The sequence below is a fragment of the Natrix helvetica genome, assembly GCF_964273705.1.
Source record: "Natrix helvetica genome assembly, chromosome: 16".
NCBI lineage: Eukaryota > Metazoa > Chordata > Lepidosauria > Squamata > Natricidae > Natrix > Natrix helvetica.
The window spans coordinates 11,615,533-11,642,669 of NC_138563.1; the positions used below are offsets into that span (position 1 = coordinate 11,615,533).

The window sequence follows — 27,137 nt, forward strand, 5'->3', positions numbered from 1 at the left end:
TTCTCCAAACTACTCAAAATTTCCGCTACGGGTCAGAACCTGGTCAGAATGCCCCCCCCCCCTGCTCTGTCCGCTCTGATATCCTGGGAAATTACTGCAGTACCTGAGGTCTTAGTATTAAAATTGGTCAGCCCTTTGCTTTTGTTTCACACTGCAATCCTTTAATATAAGAAATGCTTGCCTGGACTTTGCCAAGAAAAAAAGGACAAGGCAAAGACACAGAGCAATGTGTATACTTCAATGCCCTTAACAAACTAGGTTACCAGCTCCAGTTTCTCCACTGAAAGAGGGAACTTCTTGGTTTCTCTGACATTATTTAATTAAAAAAGTTATAATAAAAATATTAAAACTTTTCTATTATTATTTTATCCCCTGTATTACACTTTTTATGGACATTCTGCTTGCAAATATGATAAAGGATGCATTACAACATGGTGAAATAAGTTGTCCATGATGAAACAAGATATAAACAATTATTAAAAATAATCCACCAGATACATAGCCCGAGGACTATAGTTTGATAACTGGGCCCAAATATTCAGAAACTCAGCATTCAGTGGGTTGCAAAGGGAATCCCCCCAACTCAGTGAATGAATCCGATGGCCTTGAGCAAGTCTCCAGTCCCCTCTTGGTGGGTGGGTGGGTGGGAGGCATCCCGGGGACAGAGTCCCATCAGATGGGCAGCCAGAGAAGCAGGAGGCTCCCCACCCCTATTTGGGGTGGGGTGGGGGGGGGTGTAAGGCTCTTGGGGAGAGCTGTGTGTTTGAATAGTTAGCTGTAAGATGAGAAGGGCAGCCCCAAGTGGGATGGGAGAAAGGAGGTCACCCTTAAAAAGTCTGTTTAAAGAACCATTTAGTTATTAGATTATCTTTATGTGTACACATATAATAATGTAAAAAAACAAGTAAGAGCAAAAGGCACCACATTCTCCTCCCTCTGTACTAGATCATGAATCTTAAAGGCCTCTTTTAGTTTGCCCTGTGGGTTTTTTTGGGGGGGAGGGGGGAGTAGGCACATCACTTATAGCAGGAGAATGAGGAAGAGGAGGGAAAAGCAGCCTCTGACATACAGGCTCCCCTTTCTCATGCTCTCAGTAGAAAAAGGCTTGCCCCTCCCTTCCTGCTGCCCTAGGAAGCCCTCCCCTGCCTTGTACTTCGAGACCCTCTCAGTTCCCATGGCAATGAGTGTTTGCACTTGGGAGCCCCTTCCCCCCAACGCCCCTGGCCCACCCTGCTCAGGCACCCAGGGCTCCACCCCCCACCCACCCCCCGAGAAGTCCCCAGCTGCCCAAAGTTCCCCAGGGCCCTTGGGCAGGGGCAGCCGGCCTCTAGGACTCCGGGGGGCTGCAGGCAAATTGCGGCTGCTGCCACTGGCCGTTCTCCTGGCAGCGAATGAGGGGCCAGCGGTGCTGAACAAAGCCTTCTGGGCACCAGTATCGGAGGACGGAATTGACTTCGTAACGCTGCTTTAGTTTGCCAAATATCTGCGCATCGGCCACTTTGGGAGGGGAGCTGCAAGAGACTGGGGAGAAAAGTCCAACGGTCAGTTGTGTCCCCTGCTCAACAGCTGGGAGGGGGGGAAATGCCCAGCATGGTGCATTTGGGTGCAGAGCTGGGGGGGGGGGCTGGCATTGGACCATAAGTCCCAAATTACCCTGGTGTCCAAAGCAGCCTCGGCCGGAGGAGGATGACAAGGCCCAGCGTAGCTGAAGGGCCCCTTCCGGCACAGCCCCAGGGCCTCTTGCCCCACGGAGGAGGCCCTGGGTTTCTTTCAGACGGACACTGTCCAGCTTCCAGTGCCCAAAGGGTCGGTCAGAGGCCCTTCTTTGCTGATCCTAGTGTCCAGGGACACCCCCCCCCCCAAAAGATCTCCCTGCCAGGCAAGCAAAGGGAGGTCACACCCAAAGCCTCTTCAGGGCTTGTGGAAACGGATGAGCTTAGGTGCCCAGCCTGAATTCCCGTGGGCATCTCTTTCCCCGACTCGTTGCTTTGCCCTTGCTTGGACTTTCACAGGGTCCTGGAGGGAAAACCAGGAGGGGGTCTTGCTTTGGGGAAGAGGGTTTCTCCCCTCGGATACTCACTCAGCCCCATTTTGCAGGTGAAGGGCAGATGGTAGCCACAGGGCACGTCGCTCCACTTCCCATCCTTTCGCCAGGACAGGCCCACACAGTTCTCCCCGTAGAGGAAGTGGCTGTCAGGCTGCCCGTTGTGCCAGTTCTCGTAGAGCTTCCAGAGCGGGCAGGGAAAGAGAGAGAGATCAGCCACTCAGGTCTGGGCTGCTCGTGCGGGCAAGGCTGGCAAAGGGCAAGGGTTGCCCAGGACGCTCAGCTCAAGCAGGGAGGGAGGGGCTTCTCCTATTTCCAGACTGGAATAGCTGGGCTGCTCTGCGACACATCAGTGTGTGGGGGGGGGGGGGGAGCCATTTTTCTTAAAATCTGCTGCTTTCTACCCTGAACTCACCGGATAACTACAGGCAGCTTCAGCGGACAGGGCAGCTGTAGAGCTGTGGGTCTTTTTGCTTGGACTGCTAGTAAACGTGAAGGATAAGCCCACTCAGGATGGGGCACAACAGACAGAAACCTCAGTGGGGCTAAAACCTCCCTCCAGCTCAGACCACGCAAGGAGGCATCACAGGCACGGAGATGAAGACCCCCCCTCCCACTTGGAAGACCCCACCCAGGTGGTTTTTCTCCATCCTAAAGGCCTCCTTTCGGGGGGCGCCCAGGGTCTCCCCGGAGGCTGGCAGGGGCTCCTTTGCCGGGACTGAATTCTACAGCCTCGCCCCTTTTCCAAAGCTTCAGAGCCTTCAGCCCAGGGAGCTTTCTGAGCTCCACTTACCAGAGGACTCCCATCGGACCACTGGAAGTCCCCTTCAATCGTGCGATCATTCAGGCCGATCCACTGGTACTCCTTGTACTGATCTGGAATCGAGGAAGGGACCCTTCAGGAATGGGGAAAGCACCCTTCAGCCCCCCTGCTCTGGCCCAGATAAGGGAAGGGGACAACACGAGCAACCAAAGCAATGAAAGCTTCCTTCCTTCCTTCCTTCCTTCCTTCCTTCCTTCCTTCCTTCCTTCCTTCCTTCCTTCCTTCCTTCCTTCCTTCCTTCCTTCCTAGGGGCCCCTGGATACCCCACCCCTTCCCACTGCACAGGTGGAAAGGCCGATAGGTGAGGGAGAAGAACGGAGGCCCTCAGTGGAGGGGAGACGCCCAATGCCCGCAAGGGCTGCTGGCACAGGTTTGCTCAGGAAGCCACGAGAGCCGGGCAATCCCACCAGCCCTGCAGCTCCAAACTGATCCAAGGCTGAGGCCCCTACTGTTGATGAAGCTCTGCTCCTCTGGGGACATGATATTGGCCAAGTGCCCCCCGTGCTCTCGGCATCGGGTCTCGGCATCCTCCCAGCTCCTCCGGGCAGAGAAATGCTTGTAGCAGAATCCTTGGAAGGCATCCCAGCCTGGCTGGCACTTCCTCAGGCCTGGAGAGAGAAACAAAAGCCAGGATGAATCCTGCAGCCTCCGACCTTCCCAAAGTGGAAGGACCTTTGCCTTGAGAGGAGGAGGAGGGACGGCCAACTGGGCCTAGAATAGCCCACGGGATGCTCCCTCTGCCCCACAGGATTCAGCCCCCTTGCACAGCATCCCCAGGGAGGGAGGGGGGCAAGTGGAAAAAAAGAGAGGCTGCTGCTGTTTGGAGGCCTGTGACGCGACCCCCCCTCCCCGGGAGGATTCTTTTCTGGACCCCTCCCCTCCCCTCCGGTTGAATTGGGGGCCATCGGCTGCTGCTCAGCCCCGAGGGAAGCCCTGTCCCTGCACCCCCGGCAGACTCCTGGCCAGCTTCCCTGTGCCCCATTTACTCACTGACATTGCAGGCGTCCCCTCCGTATCCCGGCAGGCAGAGGCAGCCCGGGCGCCCCCTTCCTTCTGTGCAAGTCCCTCCGTTCCTGCAGGGGTTTGGCATGCAGGTGTCTGAAAGCAGATGGGGGAGGCAGTGGGTCATCCCGGAAGGTTTGGAGAGACACCCCGATCCTCCCACTTCCCTTTGCCCAGCAGACGAAGCTCCATCTCTTGCCCCAGCTGGACCCATCAGAGGCACTGGGCCTGGTGGTGGTGGAGGGTGCGGGCAGCAGGTGGCGATCAGGAGGTGGTCAGGAGGGGTGGAGAAACAGTCCAGATAGAATTATGACCGTATGAGATGGCTGGGTTCACACAACCCCCGCTCCCTTCTACACCAAGTCACAATGGGCTGTGAAATATCCAGGTATCACATCAAGCGGGTCCCGTTTTTGTGTGACGGGCGTGTTCAAGCGACAGGCTTAGCCTGCTGGTTATTTTTCTGAGCTTCAGCAATTGAACGGAACCATGAATTCCGGCTTCCTGCAACACTTTAAACCACAACACACCAGGAGTGAGTTCCAGATCCCGTCGCAACCGGTATGCTGCCACGGGGCCGGGCATGCTTGTTGGGCATACGCGCTGCACACGGCTGCACACACCACTGCCCAGCGACACTCAGCTGCTCGGTGGAGGTCGCGCAGGGGCTGCATTCTGTGCGCGCATGCACAATTGGCCCATTTCCCAACGTGGGTGGAACGTGGGCGGGTGGGCGCAACCAGCCACCGTTCCGGTACGGCAGCCATTGCTCCCCGCTACCACCGGTACGCCTGTATTGGGGCACACCGTCCGGAACCCACCACTGCAACACACCTGAGCCAAAACGAAAGCTGAGCCAGCTTCACGCCTGACTACTAAAACCAAGACTGGATGGTGGCATTTGATCCTGGGCAAATGTGTGTGAATGCAGCCGTTGCCTTGAGTGTTTTTGTGAGGGATGAAATGGAAACCCAGTTTGCCAAACAATTGCAACTGATTAGCCAAGAAGAAGGTGGGAGGCCATCCCTGGGAGGTCCCAGTTGCTGGGGAGGGAGACCAGGGGCCCTCAGGGGATTCACCTTGATCAACTTCAGCCCAGGTGTCTCCAGCCTGGTGGAGCTAAGCCAGAGGCAGCATCTCCAGGCTTGGGGGTTGTTTGGGGGTTCTCTCGGCAGACTTTTCCCACCCTCCCCCTTGCCTTGCCCCCCCCCAGTCAGCAATGATGGGCAGGAACCTCAGCAAGAGGCTGGGGGGGGAGCAGGGGGGGGGAATGCTGCAAAGATGCTTCATCAGCCTGGGATCCCGGCGTGGAGGGCTGCTTTGGTCACTCCTTAGAAGGTGTATGACAGGTCAACACCCCGGTTGGGCATTGTTAGGGGCTCCAAGTGTCGGAAATGCCTGCAAAGCCCTCCCTCCCTTTCATCTCTCGGAGGATTTTGTTCCATTTCCCCCTCTCCCTCCTCCCTCCCAGATGACCCCACCTCCCTAGAGCGAGCACCATGGGGAGAGGCCGAAGTTAACAGGGGAGGAACAACCTGATGCCAAGCTCTGGAGGTGGAGCTGGTCACAGTCCAAGAAGTGCAAAGCCCCCAGGGGCTCCGTTTCTCCCCTTGGCCGCCCTGACACTCCACGTCTGGTTCTCCCCTGCATAGGCAGGCTGCCTTTGGGCCGTCAAGGGGACCTGGCCCGGCAGCCGAGTCAGACCGGATTAAGTGACCTAATAAAAGGCCTTGCAGACCTCAGCTGAGCCTGCCTCGCAAGGCAACCCAAGGGCAGCCCTAGAAGAAAAGCACACACAGAATGAAACGGGGATGGGGATTAATTCAACAAAACAGCCCCGGGGAAGATTGCCCTACATACAAAATTATTCCTCTGAAAGGCTACTTTTCTATAGGCAGGAGGATTCATGATGGAGCTGCTTTAATGTGTCACTGCTGCTGCCCTTCTGTGAGGCGGCCTCCTGGGCCAGCGGCCAGCTCTTCTGCTGGTCCCACCAATGCAGCAGCTGCAGCACACTGGTTTCTCATGAAGAGCCTGCACTGTGTGGTTTTATAGACTCCTGTAGCTGGCAGCTGGATGGTCCAATGCTCCATCTTCCTCTCGACAGCCAACAGAAATCTCTTTGAGTGGGAAGGAAGGAAGGAAGGAAGGAAGGAAGGAAGGAAGGAAGGAAGGAAGGAAGGAAGGAAGGAAGGGATAAACCAGGCAACCTTGCGTGTTGCCACGGACTTTGGCATGGCAGAGGCTGATGGAGAATGCAGTATATTCTTGACAAGGAGGTTCTCATCCTTCTAATGTTGGGCTGGGGGCGGTAGTGAAAAGTGGTGGAGGAGGGAGAGCAAGCAAGGGCTCTGAGCGTCGGCTGTTCCGAGAGCTCCTGCTCTGCCATCTCTTCTCTACCATCAAGCAGAATGACTCCTTTGGCTACAGATACGCCCTGTTTCCAAGTTGCCTTGGAAGAGAGGCAAGACAGAAAGGTAGCTAAATGCAGAAACTGACAACCCATTTCCCACGGCTGGTGCTGCAACCATTTTGCCAAAGAGAGAGAGAGAGAGAAAGCGGTGCCAGGCAACAGGACATGAGTGGATGGCAGTGACCAGGGAGGCCTCCTCCTGCCTTCAGATACAGCTGTGGGATCTTCAGCCTCTGAAACTTCCCAAATTTCTCTCCACATTTCATATTTTTTGGTCACAAAGCAAAACAAAACACTTAAAGACCCAATTTTGAAGGATCTCAGTTGAAAAACCCAGCGTTTCTGGTCACCTAGTGCCGAATTCCAAGCACACACCCTATTTCATCATCTTATGGAAGTGAAAAATGCCTGCCCAAATACTCTCAATCAGTGCCATGATTTCCCCAGCCACACAAAGGGGAAGTCAGGGGCCACACCCTGGGGGACCCTGAAGGCCTCCCCTAACCTTCTTTTGCCCTCCCCTCCCCAACCGGATTCTGAACCCTGGCCATATTTCCTCCTCCATTGGATAGAGAAGAGAAGCTATTTGGATCCCAGTGCTGAGCAGAGGGTTGACTTGATGACCTCAGTGCGCCTTTTAGCTCTAACGGGGCTCCAGCGATTCCCTGAACTCAGAAGGGAAAGTTCATTAATGCAGGAAAGATAAGAAGGAACAAGAGGGAAAGGAAAGAAAGACAGAGACAGGTACAGACATCCAGACAGTTTTCTTCTAGAAAGCTTTTAATTTCTTATTCTCTTTCAAATGAGTCTCCTTCCTGGGCCGTTTTTTTCACGGAAACCATGGTTAAAAACACTTCATAGAAGTAGGAGAGACTTAAAGAGCCCGCACTCTCTAGGGTGGTTTGTGTCTGTGGGAAACACGTGTGCTTCTCTGGTTCCTTTGCCTTCCCCAATCCTGGAAATGAGCAGGGAGAAAGAGGAAGAGGAGGAGGAGGAGGAGAAGAGACACAGGAAAGTGCAGCCTGAAAGGAGTCGCTGAGCCAGGGATGGGCTTAGTCTGGCAGGACAGCCAAAATAGTGGCCAAGGATGCCAAAGCCATAGAGCCAAAAGGATTACCTGACACGCTGCCAGATGCTCCAAGGCTGGCACTTTCAGTGGGCAGAACCGGCCGAGAGTGGGTAGTAGTCAAGGAGGCCTCCAGGAATGGGGTGCTGAAGAAGTTGAAACCCAAAGGGCTTCCAGAGGGGACAGCCTCCGGGTGCCCTTCGTTGTCTGCAGCTGGCACCGTTGTCCTCAGAGTCGGTTCCTGCTCCTCCTCCGATGCTTCATCCGGAGGACTGGAGATGGTGACCGGGGAGACCCAGGCTGGAGGTGGCCAGGAAGAGCCTGAGTGGTCCCCACTCTCTTCAGGCGAGCCGGCTGGTGTCATGCTCAGGGACGGGAGACGCATGAGAACCTGGGGGGTCCCTGGGAAAGCGGCTGTCCCTGGAGGCTCAGCTCCTGCCTCTCGGGGAGGACTGGGGTGGCGAGGGACTGACGGCCCAGAAATGGGGCTGCTTTCGACTCGTCCGGCAGAAGAAGTTCCTGCGCCAGCTTCTTCCGGTGGACTGGAAGCATGGCTGGCACTGTGGGTCCTTTCGGTGACTGTCTCTGAGGGAGACACAGAGGGACCTTCCTGGACTTTGCCCACCGCCTGTCCCTCTGGGCTGTGGGAGAAGCTGTCTGTAGTCTCTGGGGAGGGTTTCACAGGGCTGTGGACACCGTGGGGCTCCTTCTCATCCCTGGCCTCTCCCTCCTCCACCTCCCCTTCCTGGGGAGCTGCCTCCGAAATCTCTGGCTCGCCTTCCTCCCTCTGCTGCCTTTGGTCCGGGATGTGGGCCTTCTGGGTGCTGAGCGCCTCCTCCACGCTGGGCTCTCGCTCTGAAAAGCCAGAGGAAATGGGTGAGGGAGAGAAGACGTCCAGGGAGAAGCAAATGGAAGCCCCAGCAGTGGAGCTTCGCTTCACGCAACACGCTGCCTCTGAGGGGGGGGTGCTGCCTCTGCCCTCCTTTTTTGTACAGGTGGGCACGATCAAACATTCGTGCCTCTTGTTGCTTTGTGTCAAATTCTAATCAATTTGCAATTAATTGATCCAACATCAACCATCAGGTGTTAATCAGCAGTTCCAAGCCACCTGCTCTCAAATGTCCAGGCAAAACCATTAGGGGAATCTGGTGGGCCTGGAGTTTCTCGATCAAGGACCATAGTCTCTTGTCACACACAAGCACCCCCCCCCACACACACACACAGCTACACACCGTGCCCCATCAGGCTCAGGGAAGCCTCTTGCAAGGCCCCAGCAGCTGCTGGCCTCCAACTGCCCCAACTGCCCCAAGCCTGAGCCCCACCCATCGGCTGACGGGGTTGTCTCTCCAGACCATCAGGGAGATGGCCACAGAAATAGAGCCCGCATGGCCACTGCTCTGCCACTGCTGAGTATAGCTGGACAATTGGGGGTCTAGGATGGTGATGCCTAAGCTCTTCGGCACTGAGTGCCAAAACTGGAGTGTGCCAGAGCACCAGAACCCAGAAGAGAGATGCTGCCCAGCGTGGATGCGCCTGACGAAACCGGGAAGAGCAGCTGGCAATGGCGCACGTGGGCACAGAGAGGGCTGTACCCTCAGTGAACATGTGCAAGCGGCTGGGAAGGAGGGGTCACCTGGGGCAGGGGCCCGGGGGGGGGGGGTAGCTGGGGGAGGCAGCTGGGGCCAATTGTCCCATTCCAGACAATTATGCCTCCCCCCCATCTCTCTTTTCTGCCTAAAGAGGGCATCCCTCTGATCATTGTCTCTAATGCAGACTATGGGACAGTCCCACATACGGATGTGAACCTTCTTGGTGGGATCTGACTTCTGTGGATTGTTTTGATTTTGGGGGAAACTGAAAGTGCTACATCCAAGATGGTTTGAAAGAAAACAGGGGCAAAGGAAACGAACCTAAAACCTGCAAAAATCGCTGGCCCCCTCCACCACCACCCCCACCCCAGAACAGAGGGATTGGAGAAAAATAGATCTCAGTACTAAAAGCTGTTTGTGTGGCGTGACCATGGCTCTTAGCAACGGGGCTGCTGGTATAGCTTTCAATGTGTAAAAGAGCACACAGCTTACTCTCTTGCACTCCCTTTCTCCTATCTCTCTCTTCTCTGAAAGGGAGGAAAGGAAGAAAAATACACAGGTTAGGCAGTTCAATGTATTGACTGTAATGGAGATCATGTGGCTGAGGAATGCAGCAAAGGTCATCAATGGCTGTAAATTGGTATAAAGTTATTTTTTCAGCACCATTGCAACTTTGAGTGGTCGTCGAATAAAGGGTTGCTAAGTGAGGACTGTCTGCCTAGAAATCAGCCGCTGGAGGGAACTAAAGTCCCAGGCAGCAAAAAGAAAGTGAAATCTACCAAATGGCAAAGAAGGGAGTGGCACTTCAAAGAATTTTTGAAGAACTGGGAGAGAACAATATAACAAATTAGGCAGCACTTTGCAGCACCTGTAAACGCATTTTTTGAAAAAAATATATATAAAGAGAAGAAGTGAGAAATATGATAGACAACAATACGGAAGAGTTTATGGATAGACAGGATTAAAAGACGATGCAAATTGTAGCTGATGGGGAAATATGGGAAAATAAAGAAATTGAGGATTACAAAATAGCGAAGACAATCTGAGTAGAAATACAAATTACAAATCAAGAGATGAAAAAAGACCTGGGCTGGGACTTCTTTTTGGACTTACAAAGGAGGGTTTTTAAAACCCCAAGAAATATTTGGGATGGGAGAAAGTAAATGTGAATGGAAATTCAATCCTATTATAGCAACTTCATGAATCAACGATGAACATGGATAGAAGCAAAGGAAAGGAATATAAAGTTGACTTGTTTGATCTAAGGCTAAAGTAAGAACAAAAAATTATAAAGTTCTGGAAACCCTTTATGGATTTTTTTGCTGACAATTGAACAGAAGTGAGGATTTTTGGATCTGTGAATGGCATGGGGGGAGGATTATGGGAAGAAATGAATCATGTATGTAATCAGTTGGGGGAGGGGATTTATTAATTTGCCAGTATTTGTTGCAAAGAGTATTGGGAATTGCCTCTTTAAATATTCTTTTTCACCCTGTCTCCTTTTGTTTCCTAATTTCAGTTTGTGTTCTCTATTAACTCGTCTTTAAGTTTTTTTTTTTTTTAAAAGATGGCCCTTCCCTCCCACCACCTACCAGGCCCATGTCGCCTGTCACAGCTGCCACCTCTTTCCTCCCCCTCTTCGCCTCCGCTCCGCCTGTCACAACCGCCTGGGCCAGCCTCCTTGGGCTCTGTGGTGGCTGCCTCCTCAAAGGCTTTGCTTGGCTCCTCTGGCAGCCCAAGGGGGTCCTGCAAGAGGGGCACAGAGTAAATGGCCCCCCTGGACTCCTTGGCCCCCTCAGGCTCTCTCTCGGGCAGCTGCAGCTCCTCCATCTTCTGGGTCACCGTGGCGATCTCCTTGCTGCTCTCTGCCTCGGGGACGGGAGATTCCAGGGAGGGGCTGGTCTCCTCTGCAGCAGAAAGAGAAGCAGGGGTTACTGCCCAAGCCTTCTCCTCCTCCTCCTCCTCCTCCTCCTCCTAAGAGCCGGCTGGGCAGGTGGGCTGGGCAGGTGGGCTGGGCAGGTGTGTGGCTGCTTGCTTGGGAATCTCTCCTCCTTGGGCAAAAAACGAGGGCAGAGGTGGCCTTTCCACAACCACAACATGCCAAGAAAAGAAAGCTCTGGGTCTGGCCTCCAGTGCCCCTTTGGAGGAGAAGGAGCAAGGAGGAGACTGGCCTATGGCAGTTCATGGGAGGAGATGCCAGATGGCCACGGTGGGAGGCAGAAGCTGCCCCTCCCTTCCTCCCAGACCCTTTTGTGCTCTGGTGATGAAGGAGAACGGACAGCCCCCACCTCTCTGGGTGTTAAAGGGAAGAAACCTGGGAGGGCTGGGCGACCCAGGAGCTCCCAGAGGCAGCTGGTCTTCGAATGTTACTTGTGGGAAGCAGTGGCTGGCCTGGCCATTGGAGGGAACCAGAGGGACCTACTGCTAGGTAAGTCTCTTCTGCCAGATGTGGTGAAGATGACCACTAGGCCTGCAAGTGGAACGCACAGCCGGCTTCCTGCGCCACCCATCCTGTCCAGCTGAGGGTATCTGAGACCTTCAAGTGGACGACACAGAGAGGCTCCTGCTGCCTCTGGAAGCCCTTTGCTAATAAGGGCAGTTCAACATCAGCAAATCATGTCCTGGCTGAGAAGGGAGTAAACAAGCCCCCTCCTCACCCCCAGGGCCCTTCAGCTCCACTCACTGAGCTTTTCTTGGCAACTTGGATGCTTTGCTGGCAACGTGCAACTTTTTTTTCTAGAAAGATCCTGGCCAAAAAGACCGAGGACAATGCAAGAAAACACAACTGCTCATAAGAGCCCAGCCGGTCTCAGAGGAAAGGCAAACCAGCTAGACTTTCATGGTCCTCTTTGCCCCGGACAGGAGACAAACGATGGCAAAAGCTACCCCTCGCGATGCAGGAGCTGGCCAAATACGCGGAGGTGGAGCCCTGAATCCCTCAGGTAAGACCCCTGCTTACCTCTGAAGCAGAATACATCGAACTTGCTCTGGGGATCTGGGAAGCCCGTCTGATTGCGGAAGAGGAAGAGGGTTTTGACGCCGGGCATGTTCCCTCCGCACTTCTCGCGGGGCATCGCAATGGGGTAGCGCACGCTGCCGTCTGCCAGCCAGCCTGGGTTGCAGTGGTCCATCCCTTGGTTCCAGGCCGCATAGAGCTGGCCGGTCGTGGCCATCTCCACCCTCAGGGATTCACATGCTGCTTTGGCCTCCTCCCAGGTGAATTTCCCCGGGGAACTCATCACAAACAGGTCCCCTGAGGGCAGAAACGCAGCAGCTCATAATGCTTTTAGAAAGAAAAGCACCGGCATGTTTCTATTGATTGAAATACTGACCACACAGAGGTTTTTTGGAATCAGTTTGGCTTAGGAAAAAAAATCAGAAAAATGAAATTTACTAGTAGGAGGCAACAGGGGGGTTTCTTGTAATGTTTCTATTCTACAACCAAACTAATTTCAAAAGAAGATATTTTTAAAAGTCTAGTTCACAGCCCTGGGATTTTCAGTGGCCCCTCATCGTAGATCTCCAAGGGAAGATCTAAAGATACGACCAGCAAAATGAGTGTTCCCCCCTTAGGCTTCACCTACTTCCATGAAGCTAAAAACAATAAAACAAGATCTTGATTTGGCTATCGAGTGCATGTCTGGAAGCCCTATTTGATTATTGGAGTGAATCTCATGCCAGGCTCCTCTCACCCCCTGGCAGAAGACAACCCACTAGCCCTGGTCCCAGAAGGAGACTGAATGGGACGGGAGCCACGTGGGGCAAAAGGCTTCTGGCCACTAAACTGACCATAAAGTTCTTCAGCGTAGCAGTAGACGTCGTACGTGTCATCTGGATCGACTACTCCATAATTGCGGATTCCCGGAAAGCCGTTCATGTCTCCATAGCAGGCTTCGCGAGGGGCATGGATGGGGTACCTAGAGGTGATCATAGTGTGGTTACACGAAAGGGCAAGTCAGGACTGGCTGCCTGAAGTGAGGGTGGAAAAGAACCCAAGAATGTGAAATGCAAATAATCCAACCATTTTATGAGAGAAAATGGCAAATGAAAGTGGAAAGATTCAGCCTGGAGTTCGGTTCTGATGGGCCTCGCCTCTTCCTGGCTCCCCTGAGCCACTTCCTGAGCCACGTGGACCAGGCAGGGTGTCAGCAGAGGCCTGTGTCCCCTATCTTCAACCTGCCCAGTTATGTATGAACTGTGCAATTTCCCCACCTAAGCTCTGAGAGATACAGTGTCCGCTTGAAGAAAAAACTGGATTGAGGAAAAATCCATAAAATATATTTATTATCATGCAAATAATTCAATTCAGTAAACTAGAAACTTGTTTATTTTGCTGGTCTATGTTAAGAAGCAAATGTATCTTTGTAACAGTAAACTCTAAAATACTTATTTTGGAAAAGTAGTTCCAGGTCAGGATGCATTAATATTTGCATTCTGCTTCTTTTTCTCCATATATACATTGTAATATATGTCTGGGTAAAGAATATAGAGGTATTTCCTAGGCATGAATACTGAACAGAATTATAACTAAGAAGCCAACTAGATTTTGTTAATGCCTGCAGACCAGAAAGTTAAGGACTGAAAACAAAACTTTAAGAGGAGTAAGAAAAAATGAAATAAAAACACATACAAACACATAAATTTCAAAAGTAAAATGTTTTAAGCATCCATGTTGAATATTCCTGTCCAGACAAAGATATTCTTAGGGATAGCGTTGTGCAGCCCATCCCAGGAAATGCGTTTTTGCTGCAGGATTTTCAAAACGTTTTTGCGTTAGAATAAGATCCACACCAAGACGGCGGTTCAGTTAAAGGTGCCTTTTGCCGTCCCAACAAACCGAGTAACGAACAAGAGGGACGGGCTCATTCCGCATCAGTCCAGGGGCTTCCGGACCGATGACGTACAGGGCCACCCGCCCACCCCCACCCCCGCCGCGCCCCCTTACCTGACGGTCTGGTCGGCCAGCCAGCCGGCGTCGCACTGCTCATAGCCGCTGCGGTAGGCGGCGTGGAGCTGCTCGGGGGTGGCGATGGCCGCCCCGATCCGGGCGCAGGCCGCCTGGGCCTGGGGAAAGGTATACGCGTAGCGGGAAGACCCTCCCCGGTAATGGAAGACGACCCCTGCAAGGCGAGAGAGAGGCTGGGCGCCTGGCGGGACAGGAGGCGGCAGATCTCGGGCCCCGCCAGCCCCGGCTGCTTCTCCTCGGTGGGGCCGGGTCCCTCAAACGCTGTTGCCACCCCCGGCTTCTGCCTGACCTCTCCCGGGGCTTGTTCGGCTCTCCCGCTCTCTGTCGGGCAGGAGCGGGGAGTCTGACCGCCGGAGCCCAGGGGGAAGGCGAACCCAGCGCCTTTCTCTCGGAGGGGGCTGAGGGGAGCAGCCTGCAAGCGTCGCTAGTAATTCCCAGGACCGTTGCAAGTGCCAGGCTAACTTCCTTAAGAGCCCCGCCTTCAGCTGTCCAGGTAGCTTCCCCGACCCTTTTCTTCCCGCCCCTAAAGAGATGCCCCAAGGGAGGCTTCCTCTCGGCTCTCCCTCTCCTGGGGTGGGACTTTTTCACAGGATTTGCTGCTTCCAACATCTTACTCCCCCCCCACCCCCCCCCCCACTACAGCTATTCTTAATATAGGAGACATGACAGTCCCTGCCACCTGTGGAGAGGAAGGATACACTGTTTGTTACGTTCATTGTTAAACCGGGAGACTCCACAAGGCTGGGTTCTCTTGAAGTGGCCTTTGTAGGATCTTAATGTTATTAGGGCTTCTGCTACCCTCTAGGCACGCTTTGCTTTATCAACTAATATTGAAGTGTTGGCTTCTATGGGAAAAGCTGTTAGGACGTTCATTGAGAGAAATAGATTTTTCTATCCTAAAATGATGTTTTTTAATACCCTTCATGTGAATCTTGCTTCATGGAAAGTAAGAAAGGAACATAGGATGTATAATAATAGTTGGAGGTCTTCTAGTCCAACCTCCTGCTCAAACAGGAGGAGACCCTCTACCATTCTGAACAAATGGCTGTCCAATCTCTTCTGGGAAACCCACAATTTCTGGAGAAAAGCTATTCCACTGGTTGCTTGCTCTTACCATTAGGTAATTTCTCCTTAGTTCTAGGTTGCTTCTCTCCTTGGTTAATTTCCAACCATTGTTTCTTGTCTTGCCTTTTGGTGCTTTGGAAAATAGCTTGACCTCGTCTTTGTAAGAGCCCCTCAAGTATTGGAAGACTGCTATCATGTCACGGCTAATCAATTCTTTTCTTTTCTAGACTAGACATACCCAATACCTATAACCACTTTTCATGTTTTAGCCTCCAGACCCCTAATCATCTTTGTTGCTCTTTTCTTCAAGGAAATGGTTGCTAAGGCTTATTAGTCCACCGCTCAGAATATAGGGATCATAAATTGAATAAAGCAGAAATAAATAATGTAAATACATAGTAGATATATGCGGGTAGTAGTTTGAGAAAAATGGCTTTGGATCATAGTAAGGAAGCGGCAAAATGAGAGATTTTAAGAGCTTCAAGGAGAGCCGACATGAAAGAATTGAAGCAACAAATGTAAAGCTACTGCTTAAAAATCCATTAAATGATTTCACTGTGCTGCATATTGCAGATTATGGATTACGTTACACTTAAAACAAGCCAATTCCTAACTGAATTGGCTGTAAAGTTCACCTAGTCTTCTGAACTTTCATCATAAATAAAGCCAGGCATGCAACCCAGCCTGAGAGAGAGAGAGGCCGCGGGGAGCTTGGGCTGGGAACCTCTTACCCTTCACCTTCACCTCCAGGAAATCCTGCCCATCCTCAATCCCGTGTTGAGCATCACAGCGATACAACCCGGAGTCATTGGAGCGCAGCTCACTCAGGACCAGGGTGGCGTCCGTGGGCGAGTCGGGATAGAAGGGCAGGAAGACTCGGTTGCGGTAGATTTCACTGACTTTGACCTTCAGGCCCCGGGCCACAAGGATCTCGGTCTCTTTGCCGTCAGCAAGGAAGGTCCATTTTACTCGGAGGGTGCCGCGAACCCCATGGCGGCTGGCTGTTTCGGCAGTGGGCAGTGGCCGCAGGTAGGTGATGTGGCAGGGGATGGTGAGGCTGCCAGACAGGACGGCTCGTATGGGCGGATACTTGGAAATTGAGACCCGGAGAGCTTTGAGGTCATCTGAGGGGAGAAAAGGAGGGGCAAGCCTTGAGAAGCTGGGGGTGGGGGAAAGCACCTGCAGAACAGCCAGGACTGAATGGGTCTTTGGGGACGGTCCTTTCCCCTTGTGGCTGCTCTTCCACCCCTTTCTTTGACTTGCAAACTGTGGCAATGACTGACAGTGGCATCTCCGGAGGGTCAAGTGCAGCATCCTGACCCTGGATGGCCTCTCCCCTCCACCAGTTTTGGGAGACAGACAATGTTGTGTTTTGCCTGTTCCATCCATTTTCACCAGCATAATCCGGGAGGGGGCTCCTGAGAGGCCTGGGGGCACAGGAAGTCAAGCGGTCATTACCTTCCTGCCCCTTTTATCAGAAGGATAAAAGGCTGAAGCCTCTGGGCTTGACTGCTATGCTTGCCTTCTGTGAGCCCCCCCTCCAGAGAGGGCTTGGCCCACCCCACCCAGCCACTGCTTCTATTCTGTCTCACCACGCAGCGTGGCCACTTTACCTGTGCTTTCCCTGACAAAGTGGAAGGATGCCCCCAGAGACACCAGCTGGGCCAAGGCAGCGCAGAGCAAGAGGTCTCGGCCGAAGGCCATCCTGGTCCTGCTTGGGGGGGAGGCAGGAAGCTGGGGTTAGAGGGAGGGGAAGCTTAAGCAATGGTCTTTTCCCAAGTTCACTAAAAGAAAAAGAAAGAAAAAGAGGGAGCATTTCATAACTGGACTATAGAACTGGCCAAGAGGCCAAAATGCTGTAATGGTGATTGTTTGGCAGTCGGACAAGTAACCGGCTCTTTTCTGCACCTGATTGTTACCCATAAAAGACCTGGATGTCACACACACCCGCCCTCCTATAGCACAATAGTCAATTGGGGACTGATCTCCAATTTGAGAAACACCCCCCCCCCCCCGCATCCCAGGGAAAGGAAGTTTTCAAAGTGGACCCATTCCGACCGCTCTGCAGTCTCGCCTTCAGCTTCTCTAGCTCCATCGCCCAAAGAAAACAAAACAACATTCACTGCGACCTCGGGATTCACCCACGACCTTAACTGGGCAGCGGAAGGCAATGTTACATTTGCCACCACGAAGGAGACGGTTGGGGGGGGGGGGGGCAGTAGAAAAAAGAAGCCCCTAGAGAGCACAATGTGGAAAGTGCAAGACCGCCACCTGCTGGCCTTTAATGGAGAAGAAAAAAGTAAAAGAAATCCCTGCGGGAAGAATTCAGATCGAACTGGCTTTGGTGAAGAAAATGCTGCTAGATATACAATAGCATCTAGTAGGTAAAGGTCACCGCGAAAGTATACTGTAAGTATAGTGTAGAGGAAGCTTGTCAGACTCTGCCAGGGAGGAAAAAAACTCGCTTAGTACTGGCAACCTTCACCCAGGGAACCACCGTCCGACCACTGCCTTTTATCGGCAAATAAACAATCTCCCAGCCCTTCCTCCCCCTCTCTCCTCCCCTGCCCCCTCCCTCCCTCTCTCCACCCCCTCTTCCTCTCCTCCCTCCCTCCTCCTTCATCCTCCCTCTCCTCCCTTCCTCCCTCTCTCTCCTTCTCCCACTCTCCCTCCCTCCCTCCTCCTTCATCCTCCCTCTCCTCTCTCCCTCCCTCTCTCTCCTTCTCCCACTCTCCCTCCCTCCCTGCTGGGTCCATCTAAGTGGGTTTGGTTCGAAAGGAACGGGTGAGAAAGGCTGCAAGAGGCTTTTGCAACTCTCCTGTCTTACCAAGGGGAGAGTCCAACCGGTTCAGAGCGGTAGAGACCCATCTCTTTATTGAAGAGTTGGTTATAAACTTTTGACAGGTATTTTAGCAGGAGAAAAAAAAATCACCTCCTGGCAGATATAAAATACTGATCAGGTGGGCTTTGTTCCAAAGAGATCGATGAAAGATAATCTGACATAACTGGGGATGAAGAAGAGCAGCAAGGCCCTTTCTCGGTGCAAAAAAGGCTTTTCGTCCTTTGGAAGCCTCGTTTCTGCTTTGAGGGAGGACTCTCAACCCTTTCATGGTGGATTCAAAGAATGCAGAATTCCTTCCCGATGGAAATGGCAGTCAACTAGGGGATTCCAAGTCCATGTCCAAAGTAACTTCACACTTGATAAACGAAGTCTGGGTTCGGGAGTCTGCTTGCTCCAGAGGGGCAAGACTGGACAATGGGAGGACTTGAAGGGTGCAGGTACAGAGGAGAGAGGAGAACATAGACTCCTAGGGCTGGGAGGGACCTGGGGTGGGGAAGCTTTTCGCCCAGGAGCCGTAGACTGCCCCAGGCAAATGGGATGAAAGAAAGGAATCGAAAATAGGAAGAACATCTTGACAGCTATCAGTCAGGGGACGGTTCCTCCCCTTCAAGCCGAAGCTGAGAGTTGTCAGTGGGGACGGTGGGGCGGATCCTGCAGCGCGGGTGGCCTTAGACCCCACGACCTGTTAGGCCACTTCCAAGCTCTGTCGTCCTATCCGAGGGACTTCTTGGACGCGAGTTTTGCCAAAGGCCTTTTGCCAAAGCGAGCCTTGGAAAATGGGTGCCTCCTTAGCGTTCCCCTTGGCCCGGGCTGGGAGGCGGCGCCAGGCGGCAGCTGCCGAGATGCAAAACGGGGAAGACATTTTCCCGCCCTTCTTTCCAGGGGTTGCTAACCTTTCTCGACGACTCTTCGCCTCATTTAACCGTCTCCTCCAGAATTGATCGGCGCGGCTTTGGTCTGGCTCCTCGCAGGGCTGCCTTTGCCATATGCGCGCTTCTTCTGCCAGGCAGCGAGGCGGGGGAGGGCGAGCTTTGGCCCCCAGAAGCGGCGAAGGCAACCAGCCCGGTCCTCGCCTGCAGCCATCCCCGCCTTTGCTTCTCAGGTCTCCCTTCATCTTCTCGGGGTCGCCGCAACAGCCGCGGACCGTACCTCCAGCTCTCCTGGGAAGGTGCGCGGTATTGATCCTCGCCCACGCGGATCGGACCATCCGCCCCGAAGGCGCGCGAAAAGCCGACACCCCAAACGGAGGGTGCCCTAAAAGGACGCGGTCGCCCCGGAAAGGGCTCCGCGACCGGCAGCCCCAGCCCTCAAGCGGGCTTGGGCAGAGCTCGACGTCTTCCTCCGGATGCCCGGCCGTTCCCCGGGCGAACAAAAGTCCGGCTTTGTGGAGGTGCACGGAGGTGCACGGAGGTGCACGGAGCGCAGCTCAGCTCAAGGGCCGGCGAGAGTGGGGGATGAAGGCTCACTGATGCCCTAAGCCCTGACGTTCTTGGTGTCCCCCCCTTTGGACATACTGTGCAAATCTTCATTGATTTTTCTTTCTTTCTTTTCTTTCTTTCTCAACGTTATGGTGCCCCTGCTTAGTCTGCTTAATGGTTAATACACTACTGGCGGAAGGTTTTGCCTGCCACGGAGTTTGGTGAACCGATCGATGATGGCCGCGGGGAGAAAAATCTTTCCGGAGAGGGAATTTTAAGCCTTCGCTCGTTCTAGTGGCAACAAGGGGAAAGGAGCTGAGTCCCTCCCGGCTTCTTCTAGGCGACGGCTGGGCGCCTTGAGAGGGAGAAGCTTGGCCCTGCACCCAGGCGTCCCTCGGCTCCAGTCGGCCCAGAGGCCCCCAGCCCTCAGGCTCGGCCTCTGAGAGGGAGGCCGGCCGCTCCTCGCCCCGCGTCCCAGGCATCGCTGCCCGCTTTGCAAGAGGCTGGACGAGAGCGGAAAGAGAGAGTAGAAAACGCGTCTCCGCATTGGGTGGGAGCGAGACTTTTTGCACCTGCAGCGTCTGTCGAAGGTTTTGCCCTTTTTCTGGAGACGTTGCCGGAGTCCTGCTTCTTCGCTCTCTCTCTCACGAGCGCCTGCGCGCACATACAATGCTACCGTTGCGTGCAGTGGTGAGAAATATAGGGAAAGGTCCGGATCGGCTTGGGAAGTAACCAGTTTTTAAAGCGGTAAAATGAGTAAGGCTGCCCTCCTCGCCAAGTCAAACCCCCCCCAACAGAATACATTCCTTGAAAGGAACCCCCAATCTTGGACTCGGTGGCTCCATGCCCAGCTGCACTTTAAGAAGTCTTTTTCTTCTTTCGTTCAGCTGAAATTCTCCCAGGCTCTGGAACATCAGCGAATAATTGTGATTAGCTTTTTTCTTCTTCCTGAAGTTCAGCTTCCCTTTCTATACCATTCTCTGAGGCAACGTAATTTGGCCTAAGGTGCTGCCACCGCAGCCCCAGCCTGGCATTGTATATCACCTGCTGTGATATACAACATTCCTCTGCTTCTCCCAGCGGGATCATTTCTCTTTTCAAATTGTCTGCTCAGCTGTCAAAGGGCAGGAAGGAGCACCCCTCACTCCCCACTCCCCCCACAGTTTCCTAGGCTTTGGCTGCTGCAGCGCTGGTGGCTGGCCAGGGGGGAGGAAGAGGTGGAGTTAAAGACCTAGACAAGGCTGAAAAAATGAGCCCTCCCATCCAGTGATCCAGGAGTGGCATAAGGATCTGTTTCCAGCATCCCCCAGTTTTAGACAAACTCATACTGGAGTGGGATCTTTTTATGTTTTTCTTTGGCATCTTTTCCTGCTTCAACTAGAAGTTCTATGCCCTGTGCCCAAATACATGGTGGTCATCAAGGATTTTTGAGCTGGGCAGCTATTTGTCCAGTCCCCTTCCTAAAGGCCTGCTCTGGCCTTGGCTTTTGCAAAGCAGCTGGGTGACACTCCCAGCTCCGACTCTACCCTCAGTGCTGACTTGATGGGCTTGGTCAGTTGACCCCTTTGGCTTATCTACAAGGTAAAGATGGTCGCCTGCTGGGAACTTTCCAGTGCATTAGCCTGCCTGTTTCTCCAGAGACCCCCAAACCCAGGTCAGGGCGGCTGCTGCTGTGGCCAATGCCAGTCTTGAGCAGAAGGTTGGAGGAGGTGACCTTTGGCTGTTATAGTCTTTCTATGTGAAAACTACCCGGCAAATGCAAATTCATTTAAAGAAAAGATGCTACCTTCAACCTCTGGGACCCTAAAAGAGTGTGGTGTGGACTGCCCCAATTACATGGGAAAAACCAACATAACTGAAACCAAACCAAGACAATGATTTACGTCATTATGAATCAACCAAGGCCAAAGGTTGGCAGGAAATGGTCTCAATGAACTTCTGAAACCCAAGGAGTGAAAGGCCAAATCAGGAAATGGTCCTCTAAGAATGCCTGGTCTTGTATGGCCCCCCATGTCTTTGAAGAGCCTCCTCGTCTTTGGAGGATTTTCTCCAGGGGCTTCCCTTGCTCTGCTGAGTGGCTACCACTTGCGTTTAATAATGAATGCAATGTTTCCTTGGCATGAGCCCATGTGAAATTATAGGAAGTGAGTGTTTCTCTCTACTCTGCCTCATCAGTCAGAAGAGCTTATCAGAAACTCGGTCCATTCATCACTTCAACTTCTTGTGAAAATTCTGTTCCTTTGTAACCTGTGCTGGCCAACAAGTTTGTTAGGATGCTTGGCTTGAATGGACTATGGCTTGAATTACATTTTGGCTCACTCCTTTGGACCTTTGAGCACCAAAATCCCTCCAGGTAAACTAGGTGGGACTCTGAGGTGGGTGAGAACTGTGTCTGTTCACCTGCATTCAGCTGCCCCAAGCAACTGATTGCTCATCAGGTTTCTGCGCCTGTGTGTCTGCTCAGGACAGGACAGGTAGATTGGGGAAAGCTTCAGAAGTACCACAATTTATTCTGCATATCGAATTTCTACCTACCTACCTACCCATCCATCCATCCATCCATCCATCCATCCATCCATCTATCTATCTATCTATCTAATTTTATAAATTCTAAACCACAATTTTGTTTCAGAAGCAAGATCAAACACAACCAAGGCCTAGCATATATAAGTATCTCATCCCATAATTTTGATTACTCACATACAAAGCAATAGTATGTTTCCCAACCTCTCCTCCTGGTGCAACTCAATCTCCCCCCTCTCCCCCCCTCTCCCTCCCTCTCTCTCCTCCCATCTCTCAGACCAATGGAGTCACTTTAACAATAATGCTAATAACAATCACTTGGATCTGCACATATACTTGTCATTACAACATCCCAGGTTCTTGGGAAGAACCTCATGCATATGATGGCCAACACCAGTTAAAGAACTGGCAGCTAAGATGTCACATTGTTGTCTACATCATTTCAGTCTCCATGTATGTGTGCTTGAGACAGCCTCATGACAGGTTTTAGAAGGTAAGGAAAGAGGGAAAGGAAAGGGGAGGTTTCCTGTGTTGGCTTAAAATTGTTGAACATAGAAAGGAGAAGAAGAGGAGAGAGATAATTAAGAAGGGCAAAGAAAGTGAGAGCTCATCAGCTCCATCAACTTCAGCTGCAAAGGGAATGAAAAGGGCTTAACTTTTTGGGGGAGTGGGGGGAAAGCTGTGCCTTGCCTGACATTTCTTCTCTTGTGCTGGTACGAAGTTCTGTAGTCAATTAATGGACACGGAAAATAACAAGAATGGCATCCAATGCCAGCAGTGGGAGCTCGGAAGGTCCATGGTTGATGGAAACCTTCACCTAGATTCCACTGAAGGACTGCCCACATGTACTGCCCACAGTACAGAACTCCCATTCTTTCTGGAGCACTTCTGCTGGCAAAACCATCCACAATGGAGCTGCAGAGACAAACATGGAGATGAAATACCCCAAAACCAAGGGCTTGGGACAGCCCCCGAGGCCACCTTCTGGCAGATGCTCCTTGGTGTGGATAAACCTGTGGGTCATGACCCCCATTTGTGGGAAGAGAAAGAGAAACGGGATATGTAAATCTTCAGATCTAACATGACCCAGGCAGAATGCGGGTGGAGGGAGGGCTGCTCTTCAGGAACAGGCATGGATGGACCCAGAAAAAGTCGAGGGGGGGGTGAGCTCATGAATAGGGGGCTGGTATACAAGGGATATCCTGTTTTCTGGTGGGAAAAGCTGAACATGCCTGGAGAGAGTGGAGAGAGAGAGAGAGAGAGAGAGAGAGAGAGAGAGAGAACACACATATCTTACACACACACACACACACACACACATCCCTTGTTGGTATGCATTCCCTGTATTTCTTCTTGCTTCCACAAATGGAGAAGCATTTGAAGAGCGTCTATTCACTGTGTCCAATGGGCCACTCCAGGCCAGCAGCCAGGAAAGCTGGAGCATTGCCCAGGGTTTTTTCAGGCCTCTAGGAAGCCCCTGGGCTGGATTCACACCCCTCCCTCTTTTTCTGTCACCTGCCACTGCTCCTGCTGCTCTCGCTGGAGTGTTGAGGAAGCTTCGGGCAGCAGCCTGTGGGCACAAGTTGGGCTCCCTTTCATGGGCATCCTGGGGCCTTAATGGGGAAGTTTACCCATGGACTCCAAGGGGGAGCGTGCACTCCCCAAGCATGCCAAGGTTGTTTGGGATTAGCCTGGAATGTCTTCTCATCCTCGGAAGTTGCTGAAGCCTGTTTGAAAGTTGGCTGGTGCAAAATGGACCGGTTTGGGGGTTTCACCCACAAGTTACAGTTCCTTAAACCTGGCAGATATCGAAGAGCTTGTAGGGATCAGAAACAAAACCACGCATTAGCAGCTGCCACCAGGTTGGGGCAGGAGATCAGGGAGCCCTTTCCAGGCAAGTCTTCTCATGTGCCCCAGTGGCTCTCAGGGCAGGGGGCTCCTTGGAGGGGGCCCTCTCCTTGGGATTCAGCAAGAACCCCAAAAAGGTCATCCCCAGCAGATCTGGCCACAATTTTAGCCTAAAAGTGGAGTAGAATATGGAGGCATGAAAAGCCAGCTGCACGACTCAATCCTACACCCCAGGGAAGAGACGGACAGAGTTCGCCTTCTAATGTTTCCACTTGCCCAGAAGTCAGGAGGTTCCACAGCAAGGATCCCAGCTGGCCTTTCCCGGATCTCCCTCCTTTTCCACTTGGGGATTCTGACTTTAGGTTGCCTGCCTCAGATCTTGTAGGCTCTAATCTGCTCCAGCGGGCAATGCCCACCATCAAAAGAAAACAGCTTCTCTAGTGCCATTGAACTGGGGGACGGACGGATGGACCATAATGAGTTATTTCCAGGCAACAGCAGCAGAGAGGCTGCTTGGCCTGCTTGAAAGAATTTGGGGACTGAAAGGCTCCCAGGAGGGGGATGAGAAGCAGCCTTTTGTGAAGAGGGCTCCTTCCTGCAAAGGACTTTGTCCTGCCAGCAGTGACATCCAGCACTCCCTGCAGAAGGTCCTTGGCTGGCCTGCAAGACCAATATCATTGCACTCTCTCTAGAGAGCTGGCAGGGTTCTTTTGGGGTGCAGGGTGCCACCTGGCTGCAGGGCTTTTTCTGCTACAAATGGCCCTGTCTGCTCTCCACCTCTCCAAGGAGCTCAGCAGGGGAAGGTCTGTACATGGGCCCTGGCAGAGGCTTCCCATCCCTATCGCTGCTGGGGGCAGGCAGCAGGGGCAGCCTTCTTCTGAAAGAAGCTCAGGCTTTGAGAGATCAGGCCCATGGAAAAGACAAGCTTCCCCTGATGGGGGTGTGTGAAGGTCTATAATAGTGCTAGACTTTGTCAGCGACAAAGGCTGCTCTCGGGAAGAAAGGCAGGTAGCCTTTTCCTGGGACCCAGTGGCCAGTTTCTGGGCGAGGGGGTCATCTCCAAACCCTTCAGCAGGAGACTCACGCTGCTGCTGGTCGGAGAGAGAGTCGGAGGAAAAGGAGCCTGCTGAGGCTGAGTTGGTGTTTCGGGCTCATCTGCAAGAGTGCTAATCTTCATGTCAATTTCAGAGCCTCCGTTTCATTCATCGACACAATAAATAGCGAACACTCCATTTCTTAGAAAGACAAAGCAGGTCCCTTTCAGCTGTGACATCCCTGGAAGCCCACAGCAGTCGAGGTGTGATGTCCAGAGGAAACTTAGGTGGTTCTCTGGAGCCGCTTCCCTGACCCTGACCCTGAGCTGGAGAGCCTCCTTCTCATGCAGCCCCAGACAGGAACAGGGCATGAAGTTGTGATGCTCCCAATGAAAGCACAGGAGACCCACTTGGAGAGATCGGTGGGACCTTCTAGTCCAGAAACCCAATGGTGACCTCATACTACTTGCAACCAGTAAGATATTTTCTTTACAAACAAGCAAATCAAAACAAAGACCAGAAAGGAGGTACTGATAACATCTTCAGAAATGTATCTTGATGTAGGACCAAATCCTTTCCTAAAATGAAAAGCCCACCAGTAAAACACTACAGAAACCGCCGGAGTCAAACTTCCTCAAGAAAATGAAAAAAAAAAATGTTTGCCACGAGGGATGCTGGACAATTGGAAACCTTTGCCTCTTCAGTGAAGGGGGAAGCACCCGATTCCCCCTTCTCCCTTCTTGGTAGATTAGTGGAGCGTGAGAAGAACTTGCGTTTTAAAGTATCAATTCTTAAACCCTCCTTTATCTTTGAATGCCCGGTTGCAAATAAAACCCCCATCTTCGGAGGCAGGCTGACTCTGGATACCTTCCTCCTGGCCCCGGAAAGTAAAAGCCGCCACCCCGAAGAAGTCGACGCTGGCCCGTTTCCTTCTCTTTTTCTCGGGCTCCCGAGGCCAGAAGGGAAGGGAGCGTAGAGGGTCCCCCAGACTCCAGCTGCTCCCCAAGAATGCCAACGCCCTCCGGACCGCAGATCGCAAGCCCGCCGCGGCCGGCCAGCTAGGGCAGAACCGGTACCCCAGTCTCGCCGCCTTGGGCGGCGGCGCGGAAGATACTCCGCACTTGGGCCAGCCCGACCTGCCTTTCCGCCCGGGTGACCTCCACCGCCTCCCCGACAGGGAGAAGCGCGGTGCGTTCGGGACTCACCAACTTCGGCGCGGAGAAGCAGCCCGCGTCCCCCGGGGAGAACGGCCCTGGCGCTGCGGTGGCCACTGCGGTGCAGAACTGCGGCGCTGGGAGCCCGGCCGGGAAGGAGGAGCAGCGGGACGGCCGGGAGGGCAGGGCGCCCCGCCTCTCCTCGCCCCGCCCCCTCGCGCAGCGCCCCGTCCGCTGGGCTGCGCCGAAGCGCAGGTGCCGGATACCCCCCCCCCCCACGCCCGCTCGCCCCTCTGCGGACCAGGTTCAAGTTAGGGGTGCGGCGGAGGGAGGGGGGAGCAGGTCGAAAGCCGCCGCACAGAGGGGGCGGCGGTGGAAAGGCAGCCAACCAGCGAGGAGCGCCTGCAAGCAACCCGAAGGGAGTGCGGGGGCCTGATCCGGGGTCTCTCGGGATGGTCCGGCGGTTCTGGAGGGTCCAGCTGCTGCATACGGATGCTGCCCAAGCAGGGTTTTTGACGGCTACAGAAACGCCTTGGCGCGCGGCCAAGCGCTGGGTGGGGGAAGAGAGATCATTTCTTAGAGAAACGCTGCTCCCCTCCCCCTCCCGCCCCCCGCGCTTTGGTTCAGGTTGCGGCAGCTTAACGGTCCGGAGCCAAATTCTGCACTCCTGAAATCCCGCAGCGCCGCTGAATGAGCATTTTGGAGGGAACGCGAAAGGGGGCGGGGAGGGGCAGAGGAGCCCGGACGGCTTTTCCGGATCGCGGGCAATTGCGGTAGCCCGGAGTCTCTTCCCACTGCGGGCTTATTATCCTCCTGTCGCCCTCCCCCCCGTTCCCCTCGGGCTCTTCATCCTGCCTGGTCCCCCTAGCATCCCCCCTCTTTCCCGGCAGGTCTGGGACGCTTCTCGAAGGACGCGAGTGATGACTCGGCCGGCACCGGGCGGACTGCTTGGCCGCGCTCTCTCCCTCCTTCCCCGGATGGTCTCGGAGCCTTTCCTTTCGGGCAGCGGGAAGCCCTTGCGAAAGGTAAGCTTGGCGGGTGGGGGCGGAGGCCGATGGTTCAAGACCAGAGGGGTAACTTCCTTCCCGCTTCTCTTGCTTGCTTGCCCGTCCCGGCAAGTGATCCTAAGTGGACAGAGAGCCCACCCGTGGGCCACCAGGGTGGGGTGCAGGAGTAGCTCTTCCCTCCATTCCTGGAAGTGACCACACGCCTTGTGGATCGGGGCCCAGCCATCTGTCAAAAGTCCCCACCTCCTGGGCTCCCACCACATACTCCGAGTGGGAGCCGTGGGTTCTGCCTCTCCTCCCAAAGCAGGAAATCCAAACCCTTTCCTTAATTCATCCCATACGG

General features: G+C 53.4%; 2 protein-coding genes across 2 annotated transcripts in view; one reads left to right on the top strand and one right to left on the bottom strand.

Moving 5' to 3' along the window:
• Positions 1-27,137, top strand: part of HAPLN2 (hyaluronan and proteoglycan link protein 2) — a 117,302-nt gene that overhangs the window by 6,225 nt on the left and 83,940 nt on the right. The gene's annotated exons all lie outside the window — the stretch shown is intronic.
• BCAN (brevican) lies at positions 295-26,275 on the bottom strand (the record flags this gene model as incomplete). The annotated part of the gene is given in 18 exon segments (XM_081968648.1): positions 295-1,521; positions 2,081-2,225; positions 2,838-2,920; positions 3,317-3,475; positions 3,858-3,965; positions 7,400-8,203; positions 10,530-10,844; positions 11,897-12,190; positions 12,727-12,854; positions 13,883-14,057; positions 15,700-16,092; positions 16,582-16,681; positions 16,683-16,752; positions 25,839-25,993; positions 25,996-26,126; positions 26,129-26,208; positions 26,210-26,241; positions 26,243-26,275. Coding segments are annotated over 18 exon segments (3,399 nt in total). The 3' UTR covers positions 295-1,327.